The sequence below is a fragment of the Coregonus clupeaformis genome, unplaced genomic scaffold (genome assembly GCF_020615455.1).
Source record: "Coregonus clupeaformis isolate EN_2021a unplaced genomic scaffold, ASM2061545v1 scaf0209, whole genome shotgun sequence".
Taxonomy (NCBI): domain Eukaryota; kingdom Metazoa; phylum Chordata; class Actinopteri; order Salmoniformes; family Salmonidae; genus Coregonus; species Coregonus clupeaformis.
Genome location: NW_025533664.1, coordinates 123,725 through 151,381, shown reverse-complemented (window position 1 = coordinate 151,381; position 27,657 = coordinate 123,725). Strand labels below are relative to the sequence as shown.

The 27,657-nt window shown below is 43.9% G+C and overlaps 1 protein-coding gene across 1 annotated transcript; it reads left to right on the top strand.

The window, feature by feature from the left end:
- Positions 1-1,253: 1,253 nt before the first annotated feature.
- On the top strand, positions 1,254-10,723 carry LOC123484165 (tripartite motif-containing protein 16-like). Its single transcript, XM_045214174.1, has 6 exons — positions 1,254-1,850; positions 2,271-2,366; positions 9,261-9,494; positions 9,631-9,790; positions 9,916-9,975; positions 10,212-10,723. The coding sequence occupies exons 1-6, from the start codon at positions 1,254-1,256 to the stop codon at positions 10,721-10,723; spliced, it is 1,659 nt and encodes a 552-aa protein (XP_045070109.1).
- The last annotated feature ends 16,934 nt before the right edge of the window (positions 10,724-27,657 follow it).

Genomic DNA, 27,657 nt, shown 5'->3' with positions numbered 1-27,657 from the left:
ACACCATATAGAAGACATAGACATATCATTACATACAGTATAGAACACCGTATAGAAGACATAGACATATCATTACATATAGTATAGAACACCATCTAGAAGACATAGACATATCATTACATACAGTATAGAACACCATATAGAAGACATAGTCATATCATTACATACAGTATAGAACACCATATAGAAGACATATACATATCATTACATACAGTATAGAATACCATTTAGAAGACATAGACATATGATTACATACAGTATAGAACACCATCTAGAAGACATAGACATATCATTACATAGAGTATAGAACACCATCTAGAAGACATAGACATATCATTACATAGAGTATAGAACACCATATAGAAGACATAGACATATCATTACATACAGTATAGAACACCATATAGAAGACATAGACATATCATTACATAGAGTATATCATAGATGACATGTATAAATCCTTCCTTTATATTTCCTGTAACCCTTTCCATTACAGTAGCCTTATTACTGGCTAGGGTTACTGCTGCTAGTACAGTGGAAGAATGAGGCATCACAGTACTTTTACACCACTGGACTAACAGGAATAATTACACACCAATAAACACACTGGAATGGAAAATGTTACATCATTCTCAATGATCAGTCAATACATACGGTATTCATTTCACATACAGTACATTGCATTCATTTCAAGTCCCCCTCCCCCATTGTAGCTAATTATCTATAACACATTGTAGAGTTTTACAACCACGTATTAGTTATTATGGATGGTTATAGTTAGTGTCATAGCACGTAAGTTTAAGGCATTACACAATTCATTAAAAGCATTATACATATGTACTTCATAGAAACTGTTACCCTTTATATATTCTAACCACTCTATTTAATTTATTCCATATTAAGGGCCCTAACCTAGGAACACAAATCTTTGTCTCTATTAATATTTTGGACAGTTCTCTCTCTCTCTCTCTCTATCTCTCTCTCTCTCTCTCTCTCTCTCTCTCTCTCTCTCTCTCTCTCTCTCTCTCTCTCTCTCTCTCTCTCTCTCTCTCTCTCTCTCTCTCTCTCTCTCTCTCTCTCTCTCTCTCTCTCTCTCTCTCTCTCTCTCTCCCTCTAACCCCTCCCTCCCTCTAACCCCACCCCTATGGCAGAACCAGGAAGTCCCTCCCCCTCCCACAAACTCTCTTCTGTAGAAACGAAACTGATCTGATTCTCTGTGTCGTCTGTCTGTGTGAGAGTAAACAACCGTCCAAATGGCTCAGCAGGGAGTTTTGCTGGACCAGGACCAGTTCTGTTGTTCTGTCTGTCTGGATCTACTGAAGGAGCCGGTGGCTATTCCCTGTGGACACAGTTACTGTAGGAGCTGTATTGAGGGCTGCTGGGATCAGGATGTTCTGAAAGGGGTCTATAGCTGTCCTCAGTGCAGAGAGACCTTTACTCCAAGGCCTAATCTGAGGAAAAATAACATGTTGGCTGAGGTGGTGGAGAAACTGAAGAAGACAGGACTCCAGGCTGCTCCCCCTCCTGCTCTGTGCTATGCTGGACCTGGAGATGTGGCGTGTGATTTCTGCACTGGGACCAGAAAGCAGAAAGCCCTCATGTCCTGTCTGGTGTGTCTGGCCTCTTACTGTGAGACTCACCTCCAACCTCACTATGAATCTCCTGCTTTCAAGAAGCACAAGCTGGTCAAAGCCACCACACAACTACAGGAGAAGATCTGCTCTCATCATGACAAACTGCTGGAGGTTTACTGTCGTACCGATCAGCAGTGTATCTGTTATCTGTGTACAATGGATGAACATAAAGGCCATGATACAGTGTCAGCTGCAGCAGAGAGGACTGAGAAACAGGTAAGACCAGAACTACTTGTTGGTGACTGTCTGATAAACAAATAATAATTACAGTAGGAACTAAGGCTGTTTGAATATGAGATCATACAAATGAATTCAATCCACGGCAGAACAAATATGAACACAAACCTTGAGTATATTGGGTTTGCTCCAAATGTTTCACAATTTTCTAAAGTCATACAACATTATCATTCCGAATGCCCTTTTATGAGTCCAAAGTTCAGCCTCAACCCCTTGATACATGTACGCCTACCATAAAAACTATAATCATTCACATAGCAACATAATAAAATAGTTTCACACAGACACTTCCTCAACATATTAATCCCTATCTTCTATGGGCCCTATGTCCCATTACTATACTATTGATCTACTGGACAAATAAAGCTTGATAGCTCATTGAAGAGTGATTCTCCACAGAGGCAGCTGGGGATGAGTCAGCAGAAAGTCCAGCAGAGATTCCAGGAGAGAGAGAAGGAGCTGAAGGAGCTCCAACAGGCTGTGGAGTCTCTCAAGGTGAGTATTGTTGACCAGAGGAGACACACCATTTCACATCTCTCCTCCAGTCAGAGAGAGAGAGAGAGGGAGAGGGGCCCCCTATCCAATCCCACTGACCCCACTGTTGGGAACAGGCTGTCGAGGCGGGGCTACTTCATCACATTACCATGAGTAACCATGACTGACTCATGTCCCCTATACATTAACATGGAGCTCTCTCTCTCTCTCTCTCTCTCTCTCTCTCTCAATTCAATTGAATTCAAAGGGCTTTATTGGCATGGGAAACATATGTTTACATTGCCACAGCAAGTGAAATAGATACTAAACAAAAGCGAAATAAACCACCAGAAATTAACAGTAAACATTACACTCACAAAAGTTTCAAAGGAATAGAGACATTTCAAATATTATAATTCAAGTGCAAACAGAGTGAGCCATTCGCCAGACTGAGTTCTGGAGGTGAAATTGAAATGAATGAGGGAGAGTTAAGTGAGGTAGAAGGTGTGGTGAAGAGCTCAGAACCAGAGCCTGGCATCAATTGACATGATAAAGAAGAATCTGGGGCAGTAGGAGTTACATTTTTGGAGAAAGTGGATCCATACCTTTTGGCAGATCCATTTGTGGTTTCAGGGTGGGTGGGACAGGAGTTGGGTGCAGTTGAATCAGTGAAGGTAACGTGTAGTGGACTTGTGATATTTGTTTGTGTTTCTTCTGACCAGAGTGAGTGGGGCGCTCCGTGTCACGCAACTTGGGTCAAGATCTGTTTCTTGCTTTGCTCTTAGGAACAGGGCACCATTGAAAGGAGTGATTTCTGGGGTAGCGTTAAGTGTAGAAGTGGAGCAATTAAGGTTGAAGACTGCTGGTGTTTGATATTCCCGCCGTTTGGTGCAACACAGACCCAGTGGTGAGCGTGGTGAAACAGAGGAGTCACTGTCAGTCCTTTTGAGTTTTGAGTCTTTACCCAACAAAGTCATGGTAGGATATATCAGTTATCCTGTTAGAGTCCACTGCACTCTTTCAGGTTGTAGATCTGTGCCAGCACAGAGGGATAGGTCAACGAGTGATATATGCTTCAGTAAAGTTAGCTTCTTAGAGTTCATAGCAATGGTTATCAACTGTACACTGCAGAAATTGAATGAAATTGAATGTAAATCACAGAAAATAGTTATCAACTGAAAATAGATGTTGGGGTGGCAGCTGCAGAGAACTATTTGGGCATACAAGATTAGACTTCAGAAGAGTTACAGGGTGTGTTGAGTGGTGGTGTCCCGTCCTCCCAGGCCGTTGGCATGGTGCAGGAGCAGATAGGGTCAAAGTAGTGGAATGGGGTAGTGGGTATTTAAAGAGTGTAGGGTTAGTTGGAAGGTTTTTAATTAAATGTTCCTTTCCCCTTTTCCCCATTTTGTATCACAAAGTAAAATAGATTTATATTATAGTCCAGTTGGGGGCGGTAATGCAACATATTGGATTTCAACCGCCGTTAAACTCCAAAGAAGAAGAAACTTTATATTATGGCTATGTACAGTGTTGTAACGATGTCTCTGCCTCTCTCATTCCATCACTTTTGCAGTAGTTGGTTGTGTGGGTCTCTGCCTGTCAGCACCATAACCAATTGTTGATAGATATTTATAGAGCTCTGATCAGGACGACAATTGATTACGGGTGTACAGTTTATGGAACAGAGGTAAAGACTTGGCTTCAGAAGCTGGACAGAATCCAGTATATAGCTTTGAGGATATGTATTGGTGCATTTAAATCAACATCTGTATGTGCCTTACTGGTGGAGGCAGGAGAGATGCCTTTGGATATACAGCGTAAAACATGGTCATTATCTTATTGGGTTGAAAGGCTGTGAGGTTGAGCATCCCACTGCTACTGTTCTAGATGACTGTTGGGAATATACTAGTAGACAAGGCAGTGGTTTTGGTTGGACAGTTGGAAAGCTTGCTGATGAGAGTGGTTTGAGGGAGTTGGAGGTTGGCCCTTCTGTGGTGATAGGGGATGTTCCTCCATGGTTACTCACAGACCCTGTTGTTGATCTAACCTTGGTAGAGAAAAGGAAAGATTGGTCAGAAGTCAGTGATATAGTGAAACTGGTTGACAATTACATTGGTAGAAGATTTTATGCTTTTTTACCGCTTTTCATAGATGGATCCAAGGACCCAGATAGTGGGCTCACAGGAGCAGGCGTTTACGTTCATGAATTTGATGTGCAGATATGTAGAAGACTAACAGATGAACTGTCAGTATACTCAGTTGAACTGAATATATTAATGTTATTATGGAGAATTGAGAGAATGGGTTTAGTAGTGAGATTTTGCTGGGTCCCAGCACATTCAGGTGTGGAAGGGAATGAAATTGTAGACCAGTTAGCTAAAAGAGCTTTGAAACAAGATATAATTGATATTAATGTTCCACTGGGTAGAGGTGAGGCCAAATGTAAGATCAGAGACATTTTGATAGATGTGTGGCAGAAGAGATGGTACTCTGAGCACAAGGGCCGGTATTTATATGAATAGTTTACAGTTTTACAGAAAGGTCGATGGACCAAGATTCAAAGGTCAGATTAGGAAGGAAGATGTGGTGTTTACTAGATTGCGCTTAGGACATTGTACATTGATCTCGTCATTACATCTGGTTGGCAAGCATGTGAATGATTTGTGTCTGGAAGGTATGGTCGATGAAACGGTGGAGCATGTGTTGTTATATTGTTGTAAGTATGTTGAAGAGAGGGAAAGATTGAAGTGTAGGGTCATTGAGGTTGGACGGGGTTGGGGGGGTTTGGAAGGGATTTTGGGGATGGGGGAGGGTCTATTAGAAGTTAGTAGGGCTCTTCTTTATTTTCTCAGAAGTACTGAGTTAGGTAGGAGGATTTAGAAATGTTGGAAACCGTGATTGACCACACACTCCAGCACAGTAGGTGGCGGCATGCACCTTTAACGTTGGTTTGTGGATCGCCATTATATCATAGAAGAAGAAGGTTGTGTGAGAGTTTTGTGGTTCGTGAGGAGGGCTACTATTCTTTTTTCTTTTGGTTCTTGCGTATTTTCTGAATGTATTTTCTCATGGTGGAGGGTTTGTTTATTGGTTTCACTGTTTATCGTTTAGAGTTGAGGGGGAGTAGGGGTAGTTTGTTAGGGCGGCGTGATGGCCTCAACCGAGTGGAGAAGAAACGCTGTCGCTTCGGGTCCGTTCCGGAGAAAGGTGTGGAGGAAGTTTTGCTCATGGTCGGCGAACAGGTTGGAGCGGAACATCTGCACTCTGCATCCAGAATGAACAAGGCGGTGGTTGTGTTAATGAAAAGGTTTGTCTTGTTGTGAGGGGGGATTGTTGTGAGGGGTGTGTTGGTGCAGATGTCGCCTCTTTCGATAAGAGTTGTGGTGGCTAATCTGCCTCCGTTTATTGCTTCCGAACAGACCGCAAGTAGTTGGTTAGTTTTGGTAAATTTGCAAGTGGTTTCCGTGTGCTCTCAGCTGGGTGCCAAGCGGAATCCGTTAAACATGTCTCTTTTCGTAGACAAGTGTTTGTTTCTTAACAAACCTCAAGGTTACACAGGGGAGGGGTGGAACACAGGGTTTGCTAGCACAGATAGTTTTGGGTGTTTCTAGTGTGGGGATCATCAGTTATAGGCTACAAGCAGCAATATGATTGATAGGTAGGACAGGTATTGAACCCAAATAATCCCTACTCAGATGCGCTTAACCTCAACCCTAGTAAACATGCTTTATAAAAACCTTCTATATAAAATTATCTCATATTGGGAGTAAATAGCCTCTGAATAGAAAAGAAAAAAACACTGCATCTTCCAGCCCACCAATAAATGACATAATGCAACCTTGGCGGTTAGCATATTTACCTCAACATGCCCCTCGCTTGCCTGAGAAGGCAGAGTGCTCGATGCTGGTTGATGAATTTTACAATTAATGTACTAGGAAAATACGTTTTTGTCGACCAGAGGTGACTGAATTAATGTTTAGGCTTATTGATAATCATTATAGTAATGAAGTATAATTTCAAAACATGAAAGTTGTCAAGTGGTGGTGGTACCAGGAAGGAGGAGAGTAGAGCAGGGTCAAGTGGTGGTGGTACCAGGAAGGAGGAGAGTAGAGCAGGGTCAAGTGGTGGTGGTACCAGGAGGGAGGAGAGTAGAGCAGGGTCAAGTGGTGGTGGTACCAGGAGGGAGGAGAGTAGAGCAGGGTCAAGTGGTGGTGGTACCAGGAAGGAGGAGAGTAGAGCAGGGTCAAGTGGTGGTGGTACCAGGAGGGAGGAGAGTAGAGCAGGGTCAAGTGGTGGTGCGCAGGCCTTGGAGAAAGCGGTGGTGGGGAGGGTTGCAGCTGGGCTACATGAGCTGAGGCAGGTTTCTGTAGTAACAGAGACTCTGGTGGGCGAAGGCTTGGTGGGCTCATCCCAGGAAATATTGCCTGTCATTGGGGAAGAGGCTCTGATCAGGGGGGAAGTGCAGGGGGGCAGAGACTGGGGAGGAGGAGGACGGTACAGTGCCAATGGAGGAGGAGGAAGAGGAAGAGGGGGGAGGTGAGTCTGCGGGAGCGGAGGACAAGGCGGTCTCGTTTTCAGACGGCTCATTGGATCCAGAGCTGACAGACAGTCAGGCTGAGGGCCCAGTATATACGGTGAGAGAACTTTCTAGGTTCCTGATGGAGACTAAAGGGGAAAAATAAGGTTCTGCTGGAGTCTTATTTGATTGATCCTGGAAGGTTTGTAAGGTCAGTACAACACGTGATGAAGAATGAGGGGTTTAGTGTCCTCTCACCCAGGAAGCGGTATAGGCTGAGAAAATGGGTCATGGGTTCTTAAGGGCATGTCTTCAGAATCTGCTTAAATGGATGGTTTTTTCTGGCATTGCGGCTTTATGGGCTTCTCTACTGGTTTCTGATTGTGGTGATTTCCCTCCCACCTCTTATGGAGATTTCACGGTTAGACTTCCTTAACATGAACGGCAGCAGAGACTGGGGGAATATGTCAAACAAAAACATTTAAACGTGATTTTTCACACAGTGATGTGATTAATGAAGTGTATTGGGGGTCTGGTGGAAGGGGGCGCAGGTGCTGAGCCATGGCACAAATCTTAGTGCAGGGGTAGCAAAAGAGGTGTGTAAGGGTAGGTTGTTAGTGGTTAGAGCCAAAATCAATGACCTTGTCTTTGCTTTCCAAAATGTGTCTGCACCTAGTACAGGGCTCAGTTCTCTGTTTCAACAGGGCCCAGGCAGGTGTCCTATTGGAAATTCCATGTAAAGCTCTTCCAAGATGTCACTTTTTGCTCAAGCTTCCAAGGCTTTTGGGAGAGGTGGGGACAGCAGAAGGGGGAGTAACTTCTGTTGTGGGGGAGATGAGGGAGCCTGATGGGTGGGTAACTTCTGTTGTGGGGGAGATGAGGGAGCCTGATGGGTGGGTAACTTCTGTTGTGGGGAGATGAGGGAGCCTGATGGGTGGGTAACTTCTGTTGTGGGGAGATGAGGGATCCTGATGGGTGGGTAACTTCTGTTGTGGGGAGATGAGGGAGCCTGATGGGTGGGTAACTTCTGTTGTGGGGGAGATGAGTCTGTGGAGTTGTACTCTGATTTATAGAGGGCAGAACTCTGTGATCCTGGGTGTTCTGCTCACAGACCTTTCCAAACTCTCTCTGTCACAGAGAAATCAAATTGACATTTCCCTGGCCTTTCACAAACTCTCAGCTGCCGTCTCTCAGACGGTCTGCCTCTGATTTCTTTTTAAAAGGTCTGGGAAATTATTGGACAGGACGTGTGTTGCTACTGTACCCTACGGAGGTGGGCTGGAGGGAACCAGCATGTGCTCTGTTGAGGAGGGCTGGTGGTTTGGGGCTGGATCAGCAGCTCTTCATTAACATTGAACATTTAAGTCATTTAGCAGACGCTCTTATCCAGAGCGACTTACAAATTGGTGCATTCAACTTAGGATAGCCAGTGGGACAACTACATCTCGATCACAATAAGTACATTTCTTTAAACAAGTCAGTGCTAGCAGGTGAAATAAGTCAGGTGGAAGGAAGGAGGAAGAGCAGCTCCGTCTTGCCGAGGTTCAGCTTGAGGTGGTGATCCGACATCCATACTGATATGTCTGCCAGACATGCAGAGATGCGATTCGCCACCTGGTTATCAGAAGGGGGAAAAGAGAAAATTAATTGTGTGTCGTCTGCGTAGCAATGATAGGAGAGACCATGCGGCCGGAGAGACTCAATACATCAGGGGTCTCTGATTTCTATGCTGCAGTACTGAGGGCTGGAGCAGCCTGAGGAGGGGCCACCACCGTTTCCACCACTGCAAGTGACAGCAGAGACTGGGGACTGGCAGGAGAGTCTGGAGGACTTACTGACTTTTAACACTCTGAGCTTAGTGGGAGTGAAGGGGCATCAGTGGCAGGGGGTTGTGGGGGCTGAGAGCATGGCAGGGTATAGGTGGAGGGGCTCTATAAGCTCCCAGTGCTGGAAAGGTCAGGGGTCGTCCAGTGGAGGGTATTACATGGAGCCCTGGACACCAATAGCTGGTTGGCTCGGTTGACCTGGGAGTTGGGGAGGGGTGTCCGTTTTCTGCAATGACAGACTGTTCATCATGTTTTTTCTGTGTTGCCAGGGTAATGCCATTACTGTTGACGCCTTAGGGTTGAGTTTGAGTTGTACAAAATGATCAACAGTGTGGAGATGTTTCAGGAGGTATGAGGGCTCAGGGGGGCTGTCTGTACGGCTGGAGAGGAGGGGTTGGATGGACGGTTGGAATGTGGTGCTGGTTGGTGTATTGTACTGTGGTGTTGGGTACTGGATAATGTGATTGTGTGGAGGTTGTGGTGTCACGCAATGTGCTTTTAGGGGTGGGGGTGTTAGTGTAATGAGGATGGCTCATTAAAGTATGACAAGTCTCTCTCTCTCTCTCTTAACAGAGCTCTGCACAGGCAGCAGTGGAGGACAGTGATAAGATCTTTACCGAGCTGATCCGCTCCATTGAGAGAAGGCGCTCTGAGGTGAAGGAGCTGATCAGAGCCCAAGAGAAGGCTCAAGTGAGTCAAGCTGAAGGACTCCTGGAGCAACTGGAGCAGGAGATAGCTGAGCTGAGGAAGAGAAGCACTGAGCTGGAGCAGCTCTCACACACAGAGGATCACATCCATTTCCTCCAGGTAACTCAACTGCCTTGATACATGTGATATGAAATTAAAACTCTCAATCATTTGGTTCTGCTCCCTCTCTCTCTCTCTCTCTCTCTCACTCTCTCTCTCTCTCTCTCTCTCTCTCTCTCTCTCTCTCTCCCCCCAGAGTTATCAGTCTCTCTCCGGTACCAGTGTATCTTCAGACTTACCCAGCATCGTTGTCCGTCCTCTTCAGTACTTTGGAGATGTGAGTAAGACTGTGTCTGAACTGAGAGAGAAACTAGAAGACGTCCTTAAAGGAGAATGGACCAAGATCTCCACTACAGGTGTGTTGAAAATAATAAGAACATCAACTTTAGACCATTGAAAGTTCCCTACTAGTCATATACATGTGGAATATGGTGTGATGATAACATTCCCTCTCTCTGTGAATGTGTTTGTGTGTCTGTAGTGAATATAGTGGAGGTTGTACTGCCTCCAGAGCCCAAGACCAGAGAACAGTTCTTACAATGTGAGTCTCTTTATTCTGAAGTAACTAACAGTCTCTTTTTACTGACACTCCTAACAATCCCTCTAGAAATATATAGCAATAGTAGATCTAATCAAAGACTGGGTATCTATCTGACTCCTCATATTTCTCTGATTTGATCTCTGCTGTGCTCTAATCAAAGACAGGGTAGATACAGTATCTGACTTCACTTATTGTTCTAACTCCCCTCATTGGTCTCTGCTCTGCTCTTCTCCCAGATTCCTGTCAGCTCACACTGGACCCAAACACAGCAAACACACTCCTCTCTCTGTCTGAAGGGAACAGAAAGGTGACCGATACAGGCCAAGTCCAACCATATCCTGTTCATCCAGACAGATTCACCAACTACTGTCAGGTTCTGTGTAGAGAGGGTCTGTCTGGACGCTGTTACTGGGAGGTGGAGTGGAGTGGGTGGTGTGTTACAGCAGTCTCATATAAAGACATCAGCAGAACAGGGACAGATGGTGCATTTGGATACAATAACAAGTCCTGGAGTTTAGAGTGCTATAGTGGTGGTTATTGGTTCAGACACAATAATGTTAGGACTAAAGTATCAGGCCCTCAGTCCTCCAGAGTAGGAGTGGACCTGGATCACAAGGCAGGTACTCTGTCCTTCTACAGTGTCTCTGACACAATGACCCTCCTCCACAGAGTCCAGACCACATTCACTCAGCCCCTCTATCCTGGGTTTTGGCTCTATGATAGTACTGCTGAGCTGGTTAAACTGTAGTAGGGTCCACATAGATACTAGTCATGCTGGTGTAGTCTATAGCTGAGCTGGTTAAACGGTAGTAGGGGTCCACATAGATACTAGTCATGCTGGTGTAGTCTATAGCTGAGTTGGTTAAACTGTAGTAGGGTCCACATAGATACTAGTCATGCTGGTGTAGTCTATAGCTGAGCTGGTTAAACTGTAGTAGGGTCCACATAGATACTAGTCATGCTGGTGTAGTCTATAGCTGAGCTGGTTAAACTGTAGTAGGGTCCACATAGATACTAGTCATGCTGGTGTAGTCTATAGCTGAGCTGGTTATACTGTAGTAGGGTCCACATAGATACTAGTCATGCTGGTGTAGTCTATAGCTGAGCTGGTTAAACTGTAGTAGGGTCCACATAGATACTAGTCATGCTGGTGTAGTCTATAGCTGAGCTGGTTAAACTGTAGTAGGGTCCACATAGATACTAGTCATGCTGGTGGTGATGGTCCCCAGATGTGATGATTCATTCAGCTCTGTTTTTATGTACAATGATTTGATTGATTTGATCTTCAGAAGATGTTATGAATTACAATTCAATGCATTCATATTATTTGTAAGTGCAACGTTTTAATCTTATACATTTACATTAATCATGATGTTTGCTGTTAATGTATGTTTGTTGTCATTCAGAACCATTGAAATGTTTTCTCAATTGGTTCTCTGACTCAATGTAATTTTCCTCAGTATCATGGAACAGGTAGTGTTACTTACTTGCTAATTGAACTATATGGGCCGGTTTCCCGGACACAGATGAAGCCTAGTCCTAGACTAAAAAGCATGTTCAATGGAGATGTCCGGGAAACCGGCCCTAAGTTTGGCATCTTTTATTCTCCATTACTGCTCAGTCAAGCAACATTAAACCTGTCCAGCAGGTGGTGCTATTAACCAAACAATAAAAACCCAGCAGATATCTTGACTTGCCACTCAGTATATCAGTAATGTTCAGAATTGTACTTTAATATCATTGGAGATTGATGGTCTTTTTAATCCACTACCCAGAGTCAGGAACAGATGAAGTTAGGTCTGCTACTGTTCAGTTATTAAATATGATTCATGGTGATGGGAAATAAAAAATACATCTAGTAGTAGTTTTCCTTTGCTATTTATTCCAAGGTGTGTCTTTAACTTGTAAATGGATTGTGTTGAAGCTGTTCATACCCAGGGGAGTTACTGACTCTGGCCCAAATGACTCCCTGTTCCCTACGTAGTGCACTAGGCTACTTCTGACCAGATCAAAAGTAGTGCACTACATAGGGAATAGGGTGGAGATTGGAGATTTGCTCACTGTCATTAGAATGAAGATTTCCATACAGGAGTTACTGTCTCTGTCCCAAATCTCTCCCTGTTCCCTACGTAGTGCACTAGGCTTCTTCTGACCAGATCTAAAGTAGTCTTCTAGATTTTACATGTTTTATCCCTGTCGTTAGAAAATGACAATATGGAAATGACTTTAGTGGTTTCCTCCCCCTTTGTTTTTATTGGTTGTGTGTTATGTGTGTTGTTTTGTTAGGTTTTCCCCTGTGTTCCTAATGGAAAATCCATTAACAATGAATCACAAACAAATTATATTCCAGTTGTGTTTAGACAACTTCATGGCTGACATCCCCCAGTTCTGTTAAGACCCATTGAACTGGGTCACATTCTAAATGGTCACTTGTATTGATAGTCCATACTGGGCCTAACTGGGGTTAACCATACTGGAGGGTTTCTTTCTGCACACATATTCCCTCATCTCCAGAACTTTACCTGATGTCCTCTCTCTCTCTCTCTCTCTCTCTCTCTCTCTCTCTCTCTCTCTCTCTCTCTCTCTCTCTCTCTCTCTCTCTCTCTCTCTCTCTCTCTCTCTCTCTCTCTCTCTCTGTCTCTCTCTCTCTCTCTCTCTCTGCCTCTCTCTCTCTCTCTCTCTCCCATCAAACCGTATAGAAAGCAGCCAACCTCAATATGGTTCCATTCCTGTAGTTATCAGGACACATAGGTGTGGAACTATTATCTCCTTTCTAAGTGTGAACTTGTCCTCTTCCCTTCATGGATTTAAAAGGAAATGACTGGTATATGTAAACTCCCTCTACCCCATGCCAACATCAATCCAATGCTGTACAATTAATTCCAGAGCTTAACATGGGAAATGCTCACTGCCTCCCATAAGAGTCATTGAAGCGTTGGATGAGATAGGACCCTGCCTTCACCAGGGGATATTTGTTGGACCCGTCACAACAGGTGAGGAAGGCCTCATCCTCCAGCTGCCCAAAGAAAGACAGGGACTGCCTTGTGCTCCAGTCTCCAGCAGGGGGCAGCAGAACCCTATAGACCTGAAAGGGAAAGTGAGGAGTAAAAACCTAAGGTGAATTTACATTGATGTTTCCATAGAGACCTGAGTCTTATTCACTAGGCACCAAACTGAAGAAAATTAAATGAAACAGGGATGGACTAACTGAAAATAAACGTTTGTTTACGTTTTCTGTTGCAAAAATGTTTTGCTACAGTGTTCCCCTAATGAATACGGACCCTGGATTCAAATACTATTTGAAATATTACAAATACTTTGAGCATTTCCTTTAATCTTCCAGGTGGGCGGGTTAGCTTATACTTTTAGGACTTTTCTATTTGTTCCGTTGGAACAGGAAAACTCAATCAAAATTATTTTAAATAGTATTTGAACACAGGTCTGTTTCCACATGCAATAAGCCTGTAACATCTTGTATGATCTTATGAGGTAACAATGTGTCAAATGGAAGGACAAGTCTCACCACTGAGAGGAGAACATCACTGGTCCACCTCTGCATCAGGTCAGCTATGTTGATCAGTACTGTCCCAGGGATGCTGGGAGCAGAGATGAACTCCCCTGACCTGATACCCACCTATGGAGTTGTCATTTTAATATCAGTTTAACCCCATTACTGCTATAACACACACAAGCCATGTTAATAGAATGAAATGGATCCAGGTTCCATTTATTCTAAAATAGATTTACTGCCTGTGGAACACTTCTCAAAAGTGGTCTTAAATCAAGGTGACTGCAGGTCTCAATCCCAAACGAATGGGGGAAGAATTAATGAAATGGCCACCACGGACTATTTACATTGACCCCCCCCTCTTTTGATTTTACACTGCTGCTACTTGCTGTTTATCTATGCATAGTCACTTTACAAATGACCTCAACTAACCTGTACCCCCACACAATGACTGGCAGAGCTACTCCACCTCAAGAATGACCCCCTGTATATAGCCTCATTATTGTTATGTAATTTTATTGTGTTACTTTTTGATTTGATTTGTTTTTTAAATTTAGTTTATTTTGTAAATATTTTCTTAACTCTATTTCTTGAACAGCATTGTTGGTTAAGGGTTTGTAAGTAAGCATTTCACGGTAAGGTCTACACCTGTTGTATTCGGCGCATGTGACAAATGTAATTACATTTTATTTTATTTGAAAATGGCACCATCTAGAAAGATGGCATTTAGAGGTATGGAGAAACAAGATTCACACAACAGAGCTGACCACAACTGGACTGGACTGGCTGGGATATTTTCTTTACACATTGTCCTTTCAAGGATGGTTCCAGAACTTGGCTTGACTCAGCTCTGTAGTGTTAGCCAGCCCAGTTTGGCCCTGCTTGACTCAGCTCTGTAGTGTTAGCCAGCCCAGTTTGGCCCTGCTTGACTCAGCTCTGTAGTGTTAGCCAGCCCAGTTTGGCCCTGCTTGACTCAGCTCTGTAGTGTTAGCCAGCCCAGTTTGGCCCTGCTTGACTCAGCTCTGTAGTGTTAGCCAGCCCAGTTTGGCCCTGCTTGACTCAGCTCTGTAGTGTTAGCCAGCCCAGTTTGGCCCTGCTTGACTCAGCACTGTAGCGTTAGCCAGCCCAGTTTGGCCCTGCTTGACTCAGCTCTGTAGTGTTAGCCAGCCCAGTTTGGCCCTGCTTGGCTTGACTCAGCTCTGTAGTGTTAGCCAGCCCAGTTTGGCCCTGCATGGCTTGACTCAGTTCTATAGTGACAAACAGTCATCAGTGTGTTGGAGGGGATCAGTCTGATCAAGGAGAGGCGCAGAATCACTGATCTGGACCACTTAGTGAGTCAATATTTGAGATGCAAGTGGATTTGTAGATTAGTGAGTCTGTGCAGTTCACCGCAATGGATTTGATCTAAAACATGCACAATGTCATGAAGACCACTGCTACTCCATAGAATGAAACCATCCCCTATGAGGACTAATGACCAACTCTGAAACTCACCACACTATGCTGTACTGACAGCATCATCATCACCCTAGCATTAATGTTCACACTCTGGGACTCATCTGTCCACATTTAAACTGGTCTAGGTCTCCTTACAGGTGAGACACATTTAAACTGGTCTAGGTCTCCTTACAGGTGAGACACATTTAAACTGGTCTAGGTCTCCTTACAGGTGAGACACATTTAAACTGGTCTAGGTCTCCTTACAGGTGAGACACATTTAAAACTGGTCTAGGTCTCCTTACAGGTGAGACACATTTAAACTGGTCTAGGACTCCTTACAGGTGAGACACATTTAAACTGGTCTAGGTCTCCTTACAGGTGAGACACATTTATACTGGTCTAGGTCTCCTTACAGGTTGTCCACATTTAAACTGGTCTAGGTCTCCTTACAGGTTGTCCACATTTAAACTGGTCTAGGTCTCCTTACAGGTGAGACACATTTAAACTGGTCTAGGTCTCCTTACAGGTGAGACACATTTAAACTGGTCTAGGTCTCCTTACAGGTGAGACACATTTAAACTGGTCTAGGTCTCCTTACAGGTGAGACACATTTAAACTGGTCTAGGTCTCCTTACAGGTTGGACACTTGGGTCTAGAGGTCTCTAGTGGTTGAGTCTTGGTCTGGGTCTCACTGGTTCTGTTCCAATCAGTCTTGTCTCCATCTATGGTATATTCAGTACCAATACACCAACGTCATACACTCCAGACCTGGGTTCCAGTACTTAATTTGAGCCGGATCTGGCACCTCTCAGATTTGACCTCATTTGTTCCAGCACCTATTTGCCCGGCTCCGGTACCTCACGCATTATTTATACAATTTATTCACTGTTTGCACTGTAAACATTTAAAAAAGCGATCAGAGTTAAATCAAGTTGCCTCCTGGTTATTTCTCCCACCTCCTAGAAAAACCATCATGTAAAAGCGCGGTGATCCTTCTGTGGAGTCATCCTAATCTTTCCCCACTGATTTCAGACCTGCTCTCTTATTTGTACATATGTCCATCCACCTACGAAGTGCACGGGGGGGCAGTGCCCGGAGCAGGTGCAATTTGGACGGAGGCTCAGTTCAAGACCAAACAAACGTATAACCCCTGGCTTGTCAAGCAACATTCAAAGCTTATAATTGTAATAGCCAGTTATAATTGTAATGGCTTAGCAGATAATAACAAAAGAAGAACAATATTTACATGGCTCCAAGAGAAGGAATATAATATCTATTGTTGGGTGGAAAAAGGACTGGGGGGGCGAAATTTACTTCTCCCATGGGCTAAGAAACTCAAAAGGGGTGATATTAATTAACAGTAATTTCGATCCGAATGTGCAAATTGTCCAAACAGATACGCAAGGTAGATAGATTATTTTAAATATGTTATTGGACCATAAACAAATATGTCTCATTAACCTTTACGGACCAAATAATGATGATCTGAGGATGCCTCCCGCGACGGCGTGACCCGTCAGAGCTATAGTGGCCTTGCCATGCGGATATCCTCGCATGTGTTTGTTAACAATCTAGGTCTTAGTTGTTGAAGAGCATCGCACATATCTGAAATGTCACTCGAGCTCCAAAAGAGAGACACACAGGGCAGTCACCAGGGAAGTGAGGGTGTTATTACTGCACACAGGGCAGTCACCAGGGAAGTGAGGGTGTTATTACTGCACACAGGGCAGTCACCAGGGGAAGTGAGGTGTTATTACTGCACACAGGGCAGTCACCAGGGAAGTGAGGGTGTAATTACTGCATACAGGGCAGTCACCAGGAAAGTGAGGGGGTGTTATTACTGCACACAGGGCAGTCACCAGTGGACAATACAGGATACAGCCAGTTCATAGAGGAGCTGAAGGTGCTTTATGCTCAATACTGGCCAGAGGATGCAGGAGACACTGTATGGAGAAACAGTGATAGAATCTCTCTGCCGAGGTTTCGGCATTAGCAGTCCACGTACGGGTCATACTTGGGCCTACAGGCAGTACAGGGACACTGATGGTAATGATAAAGGAGACTTTCCAGATGGACTTAAAGAGATGTTGATGGAGGTCAGCACCATCCCCATCTCCAGATGGACTTAAAGAGATGTTGATGGAGGTCAGCACCATCCCCATCTCCAGATGGACTTAAAGAGATGTTGATGGAGGTCAGCACCATCCCCATCTCCAGATGGACTTAAAGAGATGTTGATGGAGGTCAGCACCATCCCCATCTCCAGATGGACTTAAAGAGATGTTCGATGGTGATCAGCACTATCCCCATCTCCAGATGGACTTAAAGAGATGTTGATGGTGGTCAGCACCATCCCCATCTCCAGTGCAGAAGGCCAGCAGGGATTTTCTCAAATGAATCTGATTTGCACCTCAACCCGGCCTCTCTGCATACCTCCACCATCAGGGCTACTCTTTCTGAACCTTGTTGGCCCACCCCTGACCAAATTCAACCCAGTCCCCTATGTGAGGTCATGGATTGCTAAAGGGACCCAGATGTGTCACAGACACCAGAGCAAAACAAGAGATAGGGAGGAGAAGACGCACCAGAAACGGCCGTGTTGTGGAAGGTTCTGGAAAACTTTACAAACTTGTTCTGTACTGTGAAGTTAATCTGAATATGCGCTTCATATTATCAGATAGGCAGGAGGCCTATATACTATAATATGTGTTCTGCTGTAGCATACATTTATTTATTTTATTTGAAGTATATTCTGATATCAAATCAAATGTTTGTCCTACAGTGATGTCTTGAAAAGTATATGAAATGTGAGTCTTGTAAGCCCCACCTCTGAGTATGTGAAATGTGAGTCTTGTAAGCCCCACCTCTGAGTATATGAAATGTGAGTCTTGTAAGCCCCACCTCTGAGTATATGAAATGTGAGTCTTGTAAGCCCCACCTCTGAGTATGTGTTCATATGCATATGGAGGGTGTTCTGCAGTGACACCTAAAAATGTTGCTGTACATTGATGTCTTGAAAATTAGGCTGTAAGAAATTCAGACTTGTAAGCCCCACAGCTACACTTGAGTATGTGGGCATAGTATATGTTGGAGACAAACGCGTGGCCGACGCGTGACGGTGGCTGTGTGAGAAGCACGCCTGTATCTCTCACATAACTAGAATGACTGTGATGAGTGTGGTGGAAGGAGTCAGGCGCAGGAGGGTAATCACATTTACATTTACGTCATTTAGCAGACGCTCTTATCCAGAGCGACTTACAAATTGGTGCATTCACCTTATAGCCAGTGGGATAACCACATTACAATTTTTGTTATTTTTTTGGTGGGGTGGGGTGGGGGGTTGGGGGGATTAGAAGGATTACTTTATCCAGGTATTCCTTTAAAGAGGTGGGGTTTCAAATGTCTCCGGAAGGTGGTGAGTGACTCCGCTGTCCTGGCGTCGTGAGGGAGCTTGTTCCACCATTGGGGTGCCAGAGCAGCGAACAGTTTTGACTGGGCTGAGCGGGAACTGTGCTTCAGCAGAGGTAGGGGAGCCAGCAGGCCAGAGGTGGATAAACGCAATGCCCTCGTTTGGGTGTAGGGACTGATTGGATGCATGTGTCTATGAAGTTCAAGGCTTAATGAGCTCACCAAACCAAATCAACAGAATGACAAGGGTGCCCAAATTTTTGCATAGCCTATTTTTCACATCTGATTTAATTTCATACAACTTAATATTGCTACACTAAAAATCTTTGTCTGGACAATGCCCATTACTCAGCTTTTATTAGAAAATGAATGGCATGCCACTGGGATCATTTTCTGTGACGGCAGAGTAAATTATTATGCAGCCTCAGAGGGGTGCCCAAACCTTTCAGACGACTGGATGTACTTCATAGAAACCGGTACCCTTTATATATTCTAACCACTCTATTTAATGTATTCCATATTAAGGGCCCTAACCTAGGAACACAAATCTTTGTTCCTATTAACATTGTGGACAGTTCTCTCTCTCTTTCTCTCTCTCTCTCTCTCTCTCTCTCTCTCTCTCTCTCTCTCTCTCTCTCTCTCTCTCTCTCTCTCTCTCACTCTCCCTCTAACCCCTCCCTCCCTCTAACCCCACCCCTCTGGTAGAACCAGGAAGTCCCTCCCCTCCACAAACTCTCTTCTGTGGAAACGAAACTTATCTGATTCTCTGTGTCGTCTGTCTGTGTGAGAGTAAACAACCATCCAAATGGCTCAGCAGGGAGTTCTGCTGAACCAGGACCAGTTCTGTTGTTCTGTCTGTCTGGATCTACTGAAGGAGCCGGTCACTATCCCCTGTGGACACAGTTACTGTAGAAGCTGTATTGAGGGCTGCTGGGATCAGGATGTTCTGAAAGGGGTCTATAGCTGTCCTCAGTGCAGACAGACCTTCACTCCAAGGCCTAATCTGACGAAAAGTAACATATTGGCTGAGTTGGTGGAGAAACTGAAGAAGACAGGACTCCAGGCTGCTCCCCCTCCTGCTCTGTGCTATGCTGGACCTGGAGATGTGGCGTGTGATGTCTGCACTGGGACCAGAAAGCAGAAAGCCCTCATGTCCTGTCTGGCGTGTCTGGCCTCTTACTGTGAGACTCACCTCCAACCTCACTATGAATCTCCTGCTTTCAAGAAGCACAAGCTGGTCAAAGCCACCGCACAACTACAGGAGAAGATCTGCTCTCATCATGACAAACTGCTGGAGGTTTTCTGTCGTACCGATCAGCAGTGTATCTGTTATCAGTGTACAATGGATGAACATAAAGGCCATGATACAGTGTCAGCTGCAGCAGAGAGGACTGAGAAACAGGTAAGACCAGAACTACTTGTTGGTGACTGTCTGATAAACAAAGAATTAAAGATACAGTAGGAACTAAGGCTGTTTAAATATGAGAGATATCAAATGAAATCGATCCTCAGCAGAACAAATATGAACACAGACCTTGAGTATATTGAGTTTGCTCCAAATGTTTCACCATTTTCTAAAGTCAAAAAACATTATCATTCCGAATGCCCTTTTAGGAGTTCAAAGTTCAGCCTCAACCCCTTGATACATGTACGCCTACCATAAAAACTATAATCATTCACATACCAACATAATACAATTATTTCACACAGACTCTTCCTCAACATATTAATCCCTATCTTCTATGTGCCCTATGTCCCATTACTATACTATTGATCTAGTGGACAAATAAAGCTTGATAGCTCATTGATGAGTGATTCTCCACAGAGGCAGCTGGGGATGAGTCAGCAGAAGGTCCAGCAGAGATTCCAGGAGAGAGAGAAGGACCTGAAGGAGCTCCAACAGGCTGTGGAGTGTCTCAAGGTGAGTATTGTTGACCAGAGGAGACACACAATTTCACTTCTCTACTCCAGTCAGAGAGAGAGATGCCCCTATCTAATCCCACTGACCCCACTGTTGGAAACAGGCTGTCTGGACCCCTGTCAGAGAACACACGGCTTAATGTAACTGGCGGGATATGAACCCGGGTCTACTGAGGAGAGAAACCAACATCTTGGGGTTCGATCCCGGCACCACCCATACGTAAAAATGTGTGCACACGATGACTGTAAGTCGCTTTGGATAAAAGCGTCTGCTAAATGGCATATTATATATTATTATGTTACACAGAGAGGAGATTCCCTACTGGGCCGACACTGATTTTAAAGTCACAAGTGGGGCTACCTCATCACATAACCATGAGTAACCATGAGTGACTCATGTCCGCTATACATTAACAGGGAGCTCTCTCTCTCTCACTCTCTCTCAATTCAATTAAATGGGCTTTATTGACATGGGAAACATGTTACATTACCAACGCAGGTTAAATAAATAATAAACAAAAGTGAAATCAATGATCAGAAATTAACAGTAAACGTTACACTCACAAACGTTTCAAAGTAATAGAGACATTTTAAATGTTATAATTCAAGTGCAAACAGAGTGAGCCATTCGCCAGACTTAGTTCTGGAGGTGAAATGGAAATGAATGAGGGAGAGTTAAGTGAGGTAGAAGGTGTGGTGAAGAGCTCAGAACCAGAGCCTGGCATCAATGGACATGATAAAGAATAATCTGGTGCAGTAGGAGATACATTGTAGGAGAACGTGGATCCATACCTTTTGGTAGATCCATTTGTAGTTTCAGGGTGGGTGGGAAAGGAGTTGGGTGCAGTTGAATCAGTGAAGGTAACCTGTAGTGGACTTGTGATATTTGTTTGTGTTTCTTCTGACCAGAGGGAGTGGGCGCTCCGTGTCACGCAACTTGGGTCAAGATCTGTTTCTTGCTTTGCTCTTAGGAACAGGGAACCATTAAAAGTAGTGATTTCTGGGGTAGCGTTAAGTGTAGACGTGGAGCAATTGAAGTTGAAGATTTCTGGTGTTTGTGATTTCCGCCATTTGGTGGGACGCAGACCCAGTGGTGAGCGTGGTGAAACATAGGAGTCACTGTCAGTCCTTTTGAATTTTGAGTCTTTACCCGACAAAGTCATGGTAGGATATATCAGTTATCCTGCTAGAGCTTTTGTGGCGAATCCCACTGTGCTGTTTCAGGTGCAACGTTTATGGTCATGTTGCAGCAGTTTGTAGGAGGGAGATTCCAAGATGTGGGAAGTGTGCAGGAGGGCATGGGATAGAGGATTGTGTAGCTTCGGTGGATAAAGTTGTGTGTGTCAACTGGAGGGATGCCCATGTTGCTGGGGATTGGAAGTGTCCGGTGCGAGAGAGGCAGGTTGAGGTGGCTAGAGTCAGAGTAGTGCAGAAGGTGTCGTATGCTGAGGCAGTGAAGAAAGTAGAGGAGGATGGGTCAAGGGTGAGAGATCCAGAGAGGATCCCTGTGAGTAGTAGATCTGTGCCAGCACAGAGGGATAGGCCAACGAGTGATATATGCTTCAGTAAAGTTAGCTTCTTAGCGTTCATAGCAATGGTTATCAACTATACCGCAGAAATGTAATGTCAATCACAGAAAATGGATATTGTGATGGCAGCTGCAGAGAAGTATTTGGGCATACAAGATTAGACTTCAGAAGAGTTACAGGGTGTGTTGAGTGGTGGTGTCCCGTCCTCCCAGACGTTGGCATGGTGCAGGAGCCGATAGGGTCAAAGTAGTGGAATGGGGAAGTGGGTATTTAATGAGTGTAGGGTTAGTTGGAAGGTTTTTAATTAAATGTTCCTTTCCCCTTTTCCCATTTTGTATCACAAAGTAAAATAGATTTATATTATAGTCCAGTTGGGGCGGTAATGCAACACATTGGATGCCAACCGCCGTTAAACTCCAAAAGAAGAAGAACCGTTATATTATGGCTATGTACAGTGTTATACTGATGTCTCTGTCTCTCTCATTCATTAACTTTCGCGGTGGTTGGTTGTGTGGGTCTCTGGTTATGAATAGGGTGCTGGCAGACAATTGTTGATGGATATTTATAGAGCTCTGATCAGGACGACAATTGATTACTGGTGTACAGTTTATGGAACAGAGGTAAAGACTTGGCTTCAGAAGCTGGACAGAATCAGTATATAGCTTTAAGGATATGTATTGCTGCATTTAAATCAACATCTGTATGTGCCTTACTAGTGGAGGCAGGAGAGATGCCTTTGGATATACAGCGTAAAAATGGTCATTATCTTATTGGGTTGAAAGGCTGTGAGGTTGAGCATCCCACTGCTACTGTTCTAGATGGCTGTTGGGAATATACTAGTAGACAAGGCAGTGGTTTTGGTTGGACAGTTGGAAAGCTTGCTGATGAGAGTGGTTTGAGGGAGTTGGGGTTGGCCCTTCTGTGGTGATAGGGGATGTTCCTCCATGGTTACTCCCAGACCCTGTTGTTGATCTAACCTTGGTAGAGAAAAGGAAAGATTGGTCAGAAGTCAGTGATATATTGAAACTGGTTGACAATTACATTGGTAGAAGATTTTATGCTTTTTTACCGCTTTTCAAAGATGGATCCAAGGACCCAGATAGTGGGCTCACAGGAGCAGGCGTTTACGTTCCTGAATTTGATGTGCAGATATGTAGAAGACTAACAGATGAACTGTCAGTATACTCAGTTGAACTGAAGGTATTAATGTTATTATGGAGAATTGAGAGAATGGGTTTAGTAGTGAGATTCTGCTGGGTCCCAGCACATTCGGGTGTGGAAGGGAATGAAATTGTAGACCAGTTAGCTAAAAGAGCTTTGAAACAAGATATAATTTATATTAATGTTTCCACTGGGTAGAGTGAGGCCAAATGTAAGATCAGAGCCATTTTGATAGATGTGTGGCAGAAGAGATGGTACTCTGAGCACAAGGGCCGGCATTTATATGAATAGTTGACAGTTTTACAGAATGGTCGATGGACCAAGATTCAAAAATCAGATTAGGAAGGAAGATGTGGTGTTTACTCAATTGCGCTTAGGACATTGTACATTGAACTCGTCATTACATCTGGTTGGCAAGCATGGGAATGGTTTGTGTCTGGGGGGTACGGTCGATGAAACGGTGGAGCATGTGTTGTTATATTGTTGTAAGTATGTTGAAGAGACTGAAAGATTGAAGTGTAGGGTCATTAAGGTTGGACGGGGTTGGGGGGGTTGGAAGGGATTTTGGGGATGGGGAGGGGTCTATTAGAAGTTAGTAGGGCTCTTCTTTATTTTCTCAGAAGTACTGAGGTAGGCAGGAGGATTTAAGAAATGTTGGAAACCGTGATTGACCACACACAGTAGGTGGCGGCATGCACCTTTAACGTTGGTTTGTGGACCGCCATTATATCATAGAAGAAGAAGTTGGTTGTGTGAGAGTTTTGTGGTTCGTGAGGAGGGCTACTATTCTTTTCTTTTGGTTCTTGCGTATTTTCTGAATTTATTTTCTCATGGTGGAGTGTTTGTTTATTGGTTTCCCTGTTTATCGTTTAGAGTTGAGGGGAGTAGGGTTAGTTTGTTAGGGGCGGCGTGATGCCTCAACCGAGTGGAGAAAGCGCTGTCCCTGGGTGCGTTCCGGAGAAAGGTGTGGAGGAAGTTTTGCTCATGGTCGCGAACAGGTTGGAGCAGAACATCTGCACTCTGCATCCATAATGAACAAGGCGGTGGTTGTGTTAATGAAAAGTTTTTGTCTTGTTGTGAGTGGGATTTTTTTGTGAGGGGTGTGTTGGTGCAGATTTCGCCTCTTTCGACAAGAGTTGTGGTGGCTAATCTGCCTCCGTTTATTACTTCACGAACAGACCGTAAGTAGTTGGTTAGTTTTGGTAAATTTGCAAGTGGTTTTCGTGTGCTCTCGGCTGGGTGCCAAGTGGAATCCGTTAAACTGTTGTCTCTTTTCGTAGACAAGTGTTTTTTCTTAACAATCTTCGGTTACGCGGTAAGGGTGGAGCAGGGTTTGCTAGCACAGATAGTTTTGGAGTGTTTCTAGTGTGGGGATGTAGGGCATAATGCTAGTGCAGACAAGCGCGACCAGCCGACAGCGGGGCTAGACTAGCTGGACACAACCATTTTGAACGCCTTTTTCTGATAAAACTACTTAATTACATCTGCCACCGTTTCATAATATTACCATATGTCCCAGATGCTTGCCGTAGTTTAGAAATAATAGGGCATGTTTCACCCTGCCAGCTCCTATTAGTTGTATTGAGCTCTGTGGCACCAACTCGCCTAATGAAAGTTCTATTCCCAGCCCATTGTTCTGCGTCAGCAATGCCAACTTCACTATTGTTGGTAATGAGACCACCGTATTAACATTGTAGCTTCACCTCAGGTAACTTATTATTAACAAGGTTATGACTACTAGGTGAGCAAACTCACTGTTCACCTGGGTACATGTTGTGGTGACCCACGTGCTACATGTGGTTGGCGCATAGCAATCAAACAATTAACATTTTCTGGTCATGGTTAATCATATTTTATTTCAGAAAAGTGTATAACCTAAACAAAGCGCATATCTGTCCTCTTTTTTCAAGATGTGGCGATTTAAACGCCAAATAAAATTTTTCAATTAAAAAATAACGAAAAAATGTTTTTTTACATTTATTGTTTATATATTACTGCTGGGTAATTTGATATGCTCGACATCTGTAAGTTCGTAGGCATTGAATTGAGCGAATGCTCGCAGTTCACTGAGTTGTAAACTAAATGGATAGGTGTAGCTCATTGATTTATAGATCTGACCAGTTGCTACCTCAGATAATGAGCCTAGCAAGTGTTGTGAATGAGGTATGAAGTACCCACAGAAGGCCACGGGAGGAGCAAGAGAGCTATAAACCTATTCTTTTTGTTGCTTTAAATACCCTAAACCTAACAATCAATCAATCACAAATGTGTTTATAAAGTCATTTTTACTTCAGCAGATGTCACAAAGTGCTATACAGAAACTCTAACCCTACTTATAACCTATTTTAGCCTTAACTCTAACCCCTAACCTAATTCTGGGTAGGTAGCCTAAGTTCGTTTAGAAACTATTTTAGTAATAATTTTATGTTAGTAAATACCATTATAGTACTAAATAGCATTTATTGTTATTTTTTTTAATAAAACCTATGTAACATTTATTAGTCATTTTATTATAGGTATTATTGCAAGGCAGAACACTTGATAAACAACACATTTGTTAAATTTTTAAATGTGGTTTTGAACTGGGTGTGACCTAGTAACCTCTATGTGAAAGTCCAGCAATTGGCATGTCATAGGTGGGGCAGGTTTGAGACTGATCTACAGAATTAATAAGAAAAATACACTTTATTTCTCAGCTGCCTCACAATGTCTTTACGTGAATTAATAACTTTGAATTGCTAAATATTTCCAATAGATGGCTGCATAAGACCACAAAGCATCAGTTATAGGCTACAAGCATAAAATAGCATGCAACCAAAGACTATGTCCTATGATTTTCTAAAAAGGTCACTCATTACTTTACAGTTAGCTATATATCTCGTATTAGGCCTGTGTTGCTTTTGGGAGAGCAACAAAATATTAACTCTAGCAGGTATTGAACCCCAGCCAAATAATCCCTAGTCAGATGTGCTAACCTCATCCCTAGTAAACATGCATTATGACATCATCTTAATATCTAATATATTCCAGCCCACCAATAAATCATGCAACCATCGCGGTTAGAAAATGTACCTCAACATGCCCCTCGCTTGTGCTAGAAGGCAGAGTGCTCGCTGCAGCTGGCGGCCCAAGCTTTTGCGAGCTTGTTGAGTTAACTTCTGTTCGATAAGACAGAGTGGCTCTGTGCTGGTTGATGAATTTGACAATGAATGTACTAGAAAAATACATTTTTGTCGACCAGAGGTGACTGAATTAATGTTCGCGCTTTTTAATAATCGTTATAGTAATGAGGTGTAATTTTAAAACATGACCATAAAAACAAGTAATAATAAACATGAATCATCATTATATTACTTCACAGTAATGTGTTTTCAGTCCTTCCTCTTGCGTTAGCAGTGTGGAAAGGGACAGTAAAAAGCTCAGGCAGGAGATTTCCTGTGAGGGGGAGTGGTGGTTTTTCCAGGGAGAGAACTAAACGAATCTTCTGAAATGTCATTTGTGGTCTTATGCTGCCATCTATTGGAATTATTTAGCAACTGCAGCACGGCGCTTGTAACGCCAGGGTAGTGTGTTCGATCCCCGGGACCAACAATACACAAAAATATATATATATATATATATGCACGCATGACTGTAAGTCGCTTTGGATAAAAGTGTCTGCAAAATGGCATATTCTATTATATTATAGTACAGGGCTCAGTTCTCTGTTTCACCAGGGCCCAGGCAGGTGTCCTATTGGAAATTCCATGTAAAGCTCTTCCAAGATGCCACTTTTTGCTCAAGATTCCAAGGCTTTTGGGAGAGGTGGGGACAGCAGAAGGGGGAGTTTGAGTCTCTCAGTCAGTGATGGGATGTAGGGAAAGCACAGATTCAGGTTTTCAGTCAGTGGGGAAATCCATTGTTTTATGTTTGTCTGATGGGTGGGTAACTTCTGTTGTGGGGAGATGAGGGAGCCTGATGGGTGGGTAACTTCTGTTGTGGGGGAGATGAGGGAGCCTGATGGGTGGGTAACTTCTGTTGTGGGGAGATGAGGGAGCCTGATGGGTGGGTAACTTCTGTTGTGGGGAGATGAGGAGCCTGATGGGTGGGTAACTTCTGTTGTGGGGAGAGGAGGGAGCCTGATGGGTGGGTAACTTCTGTTGTGAGGAGATGAGGGAGCCTGATGGGTGGGTAACTTCTGTTGTGAGGAGATGAGGCTGTGGAGTTGTACTCTGATTTATAGAGGGCAGAACTCTGTGGTCCTCTGTAGCTCAATTTGTAGAGCATGGTGCTTGTAATGCCAGGGTAGTGGGTTCGATCCCCGGGACCACCCATATGTAAAAATGTATGCACATGACTGTAAGTCGCTTTGGATAAAAGCGTCTGCTAAATGCCATATTATTATTATTATTATTATTATTATCCTGGGTTTTCTCAGGTTCTGCTCACAGACCTTTCCAAACTCTCTCTGTCACAGATAAATCAAATAGACATTTCCCTGGCCTTTCACAAACTCTCAGCTGCTGTCTCTCAGACAGTCTGCCTGTGGATTTTATAAAAAGTTCTGGGAATTATTTTACAGACGTGTGTTGCGTGAGTGTGTCGGGGTGGGGGAGCTGTCGCTAAGCTGTAGACGGGAGGCTTTGACTCTCCTGCCCAAAAAAGGGGATTTGAGCGACTTAAAGAACTGGAGGCCTGTGGCATTGCTCTGTTTGGACTATAAGGTATTTACCAAGG

What these genes read in the sequence shown, in the direction of transcription:
- LOC123484165 (XM_045214174.1), top strand. Translation starts at nt 1,254, where the DNA reads ATGGCTCAGCAGGGAGTTTTGCTGGACCAGGACCAGTTCTGTTGTTCT. An exon ending in CAGAGAGGACTGAGAAACAG is followed by an intron (nt 1,851 to 2,270) that starts GTAAGACCAGAA and finishes GATTCTCCACAG; the next exon opens with AGGCAGCTGGGGATGAGTCA. An exon ending in ATCACATCCATTTCCTCCAG is followed by an intron (nt 9,495 to 9,630) that starts GTAACTCAACTG and finishes CTCTCCCCCCAG; the next exon opens with AGTTATCAGTCTCTCTCCGG.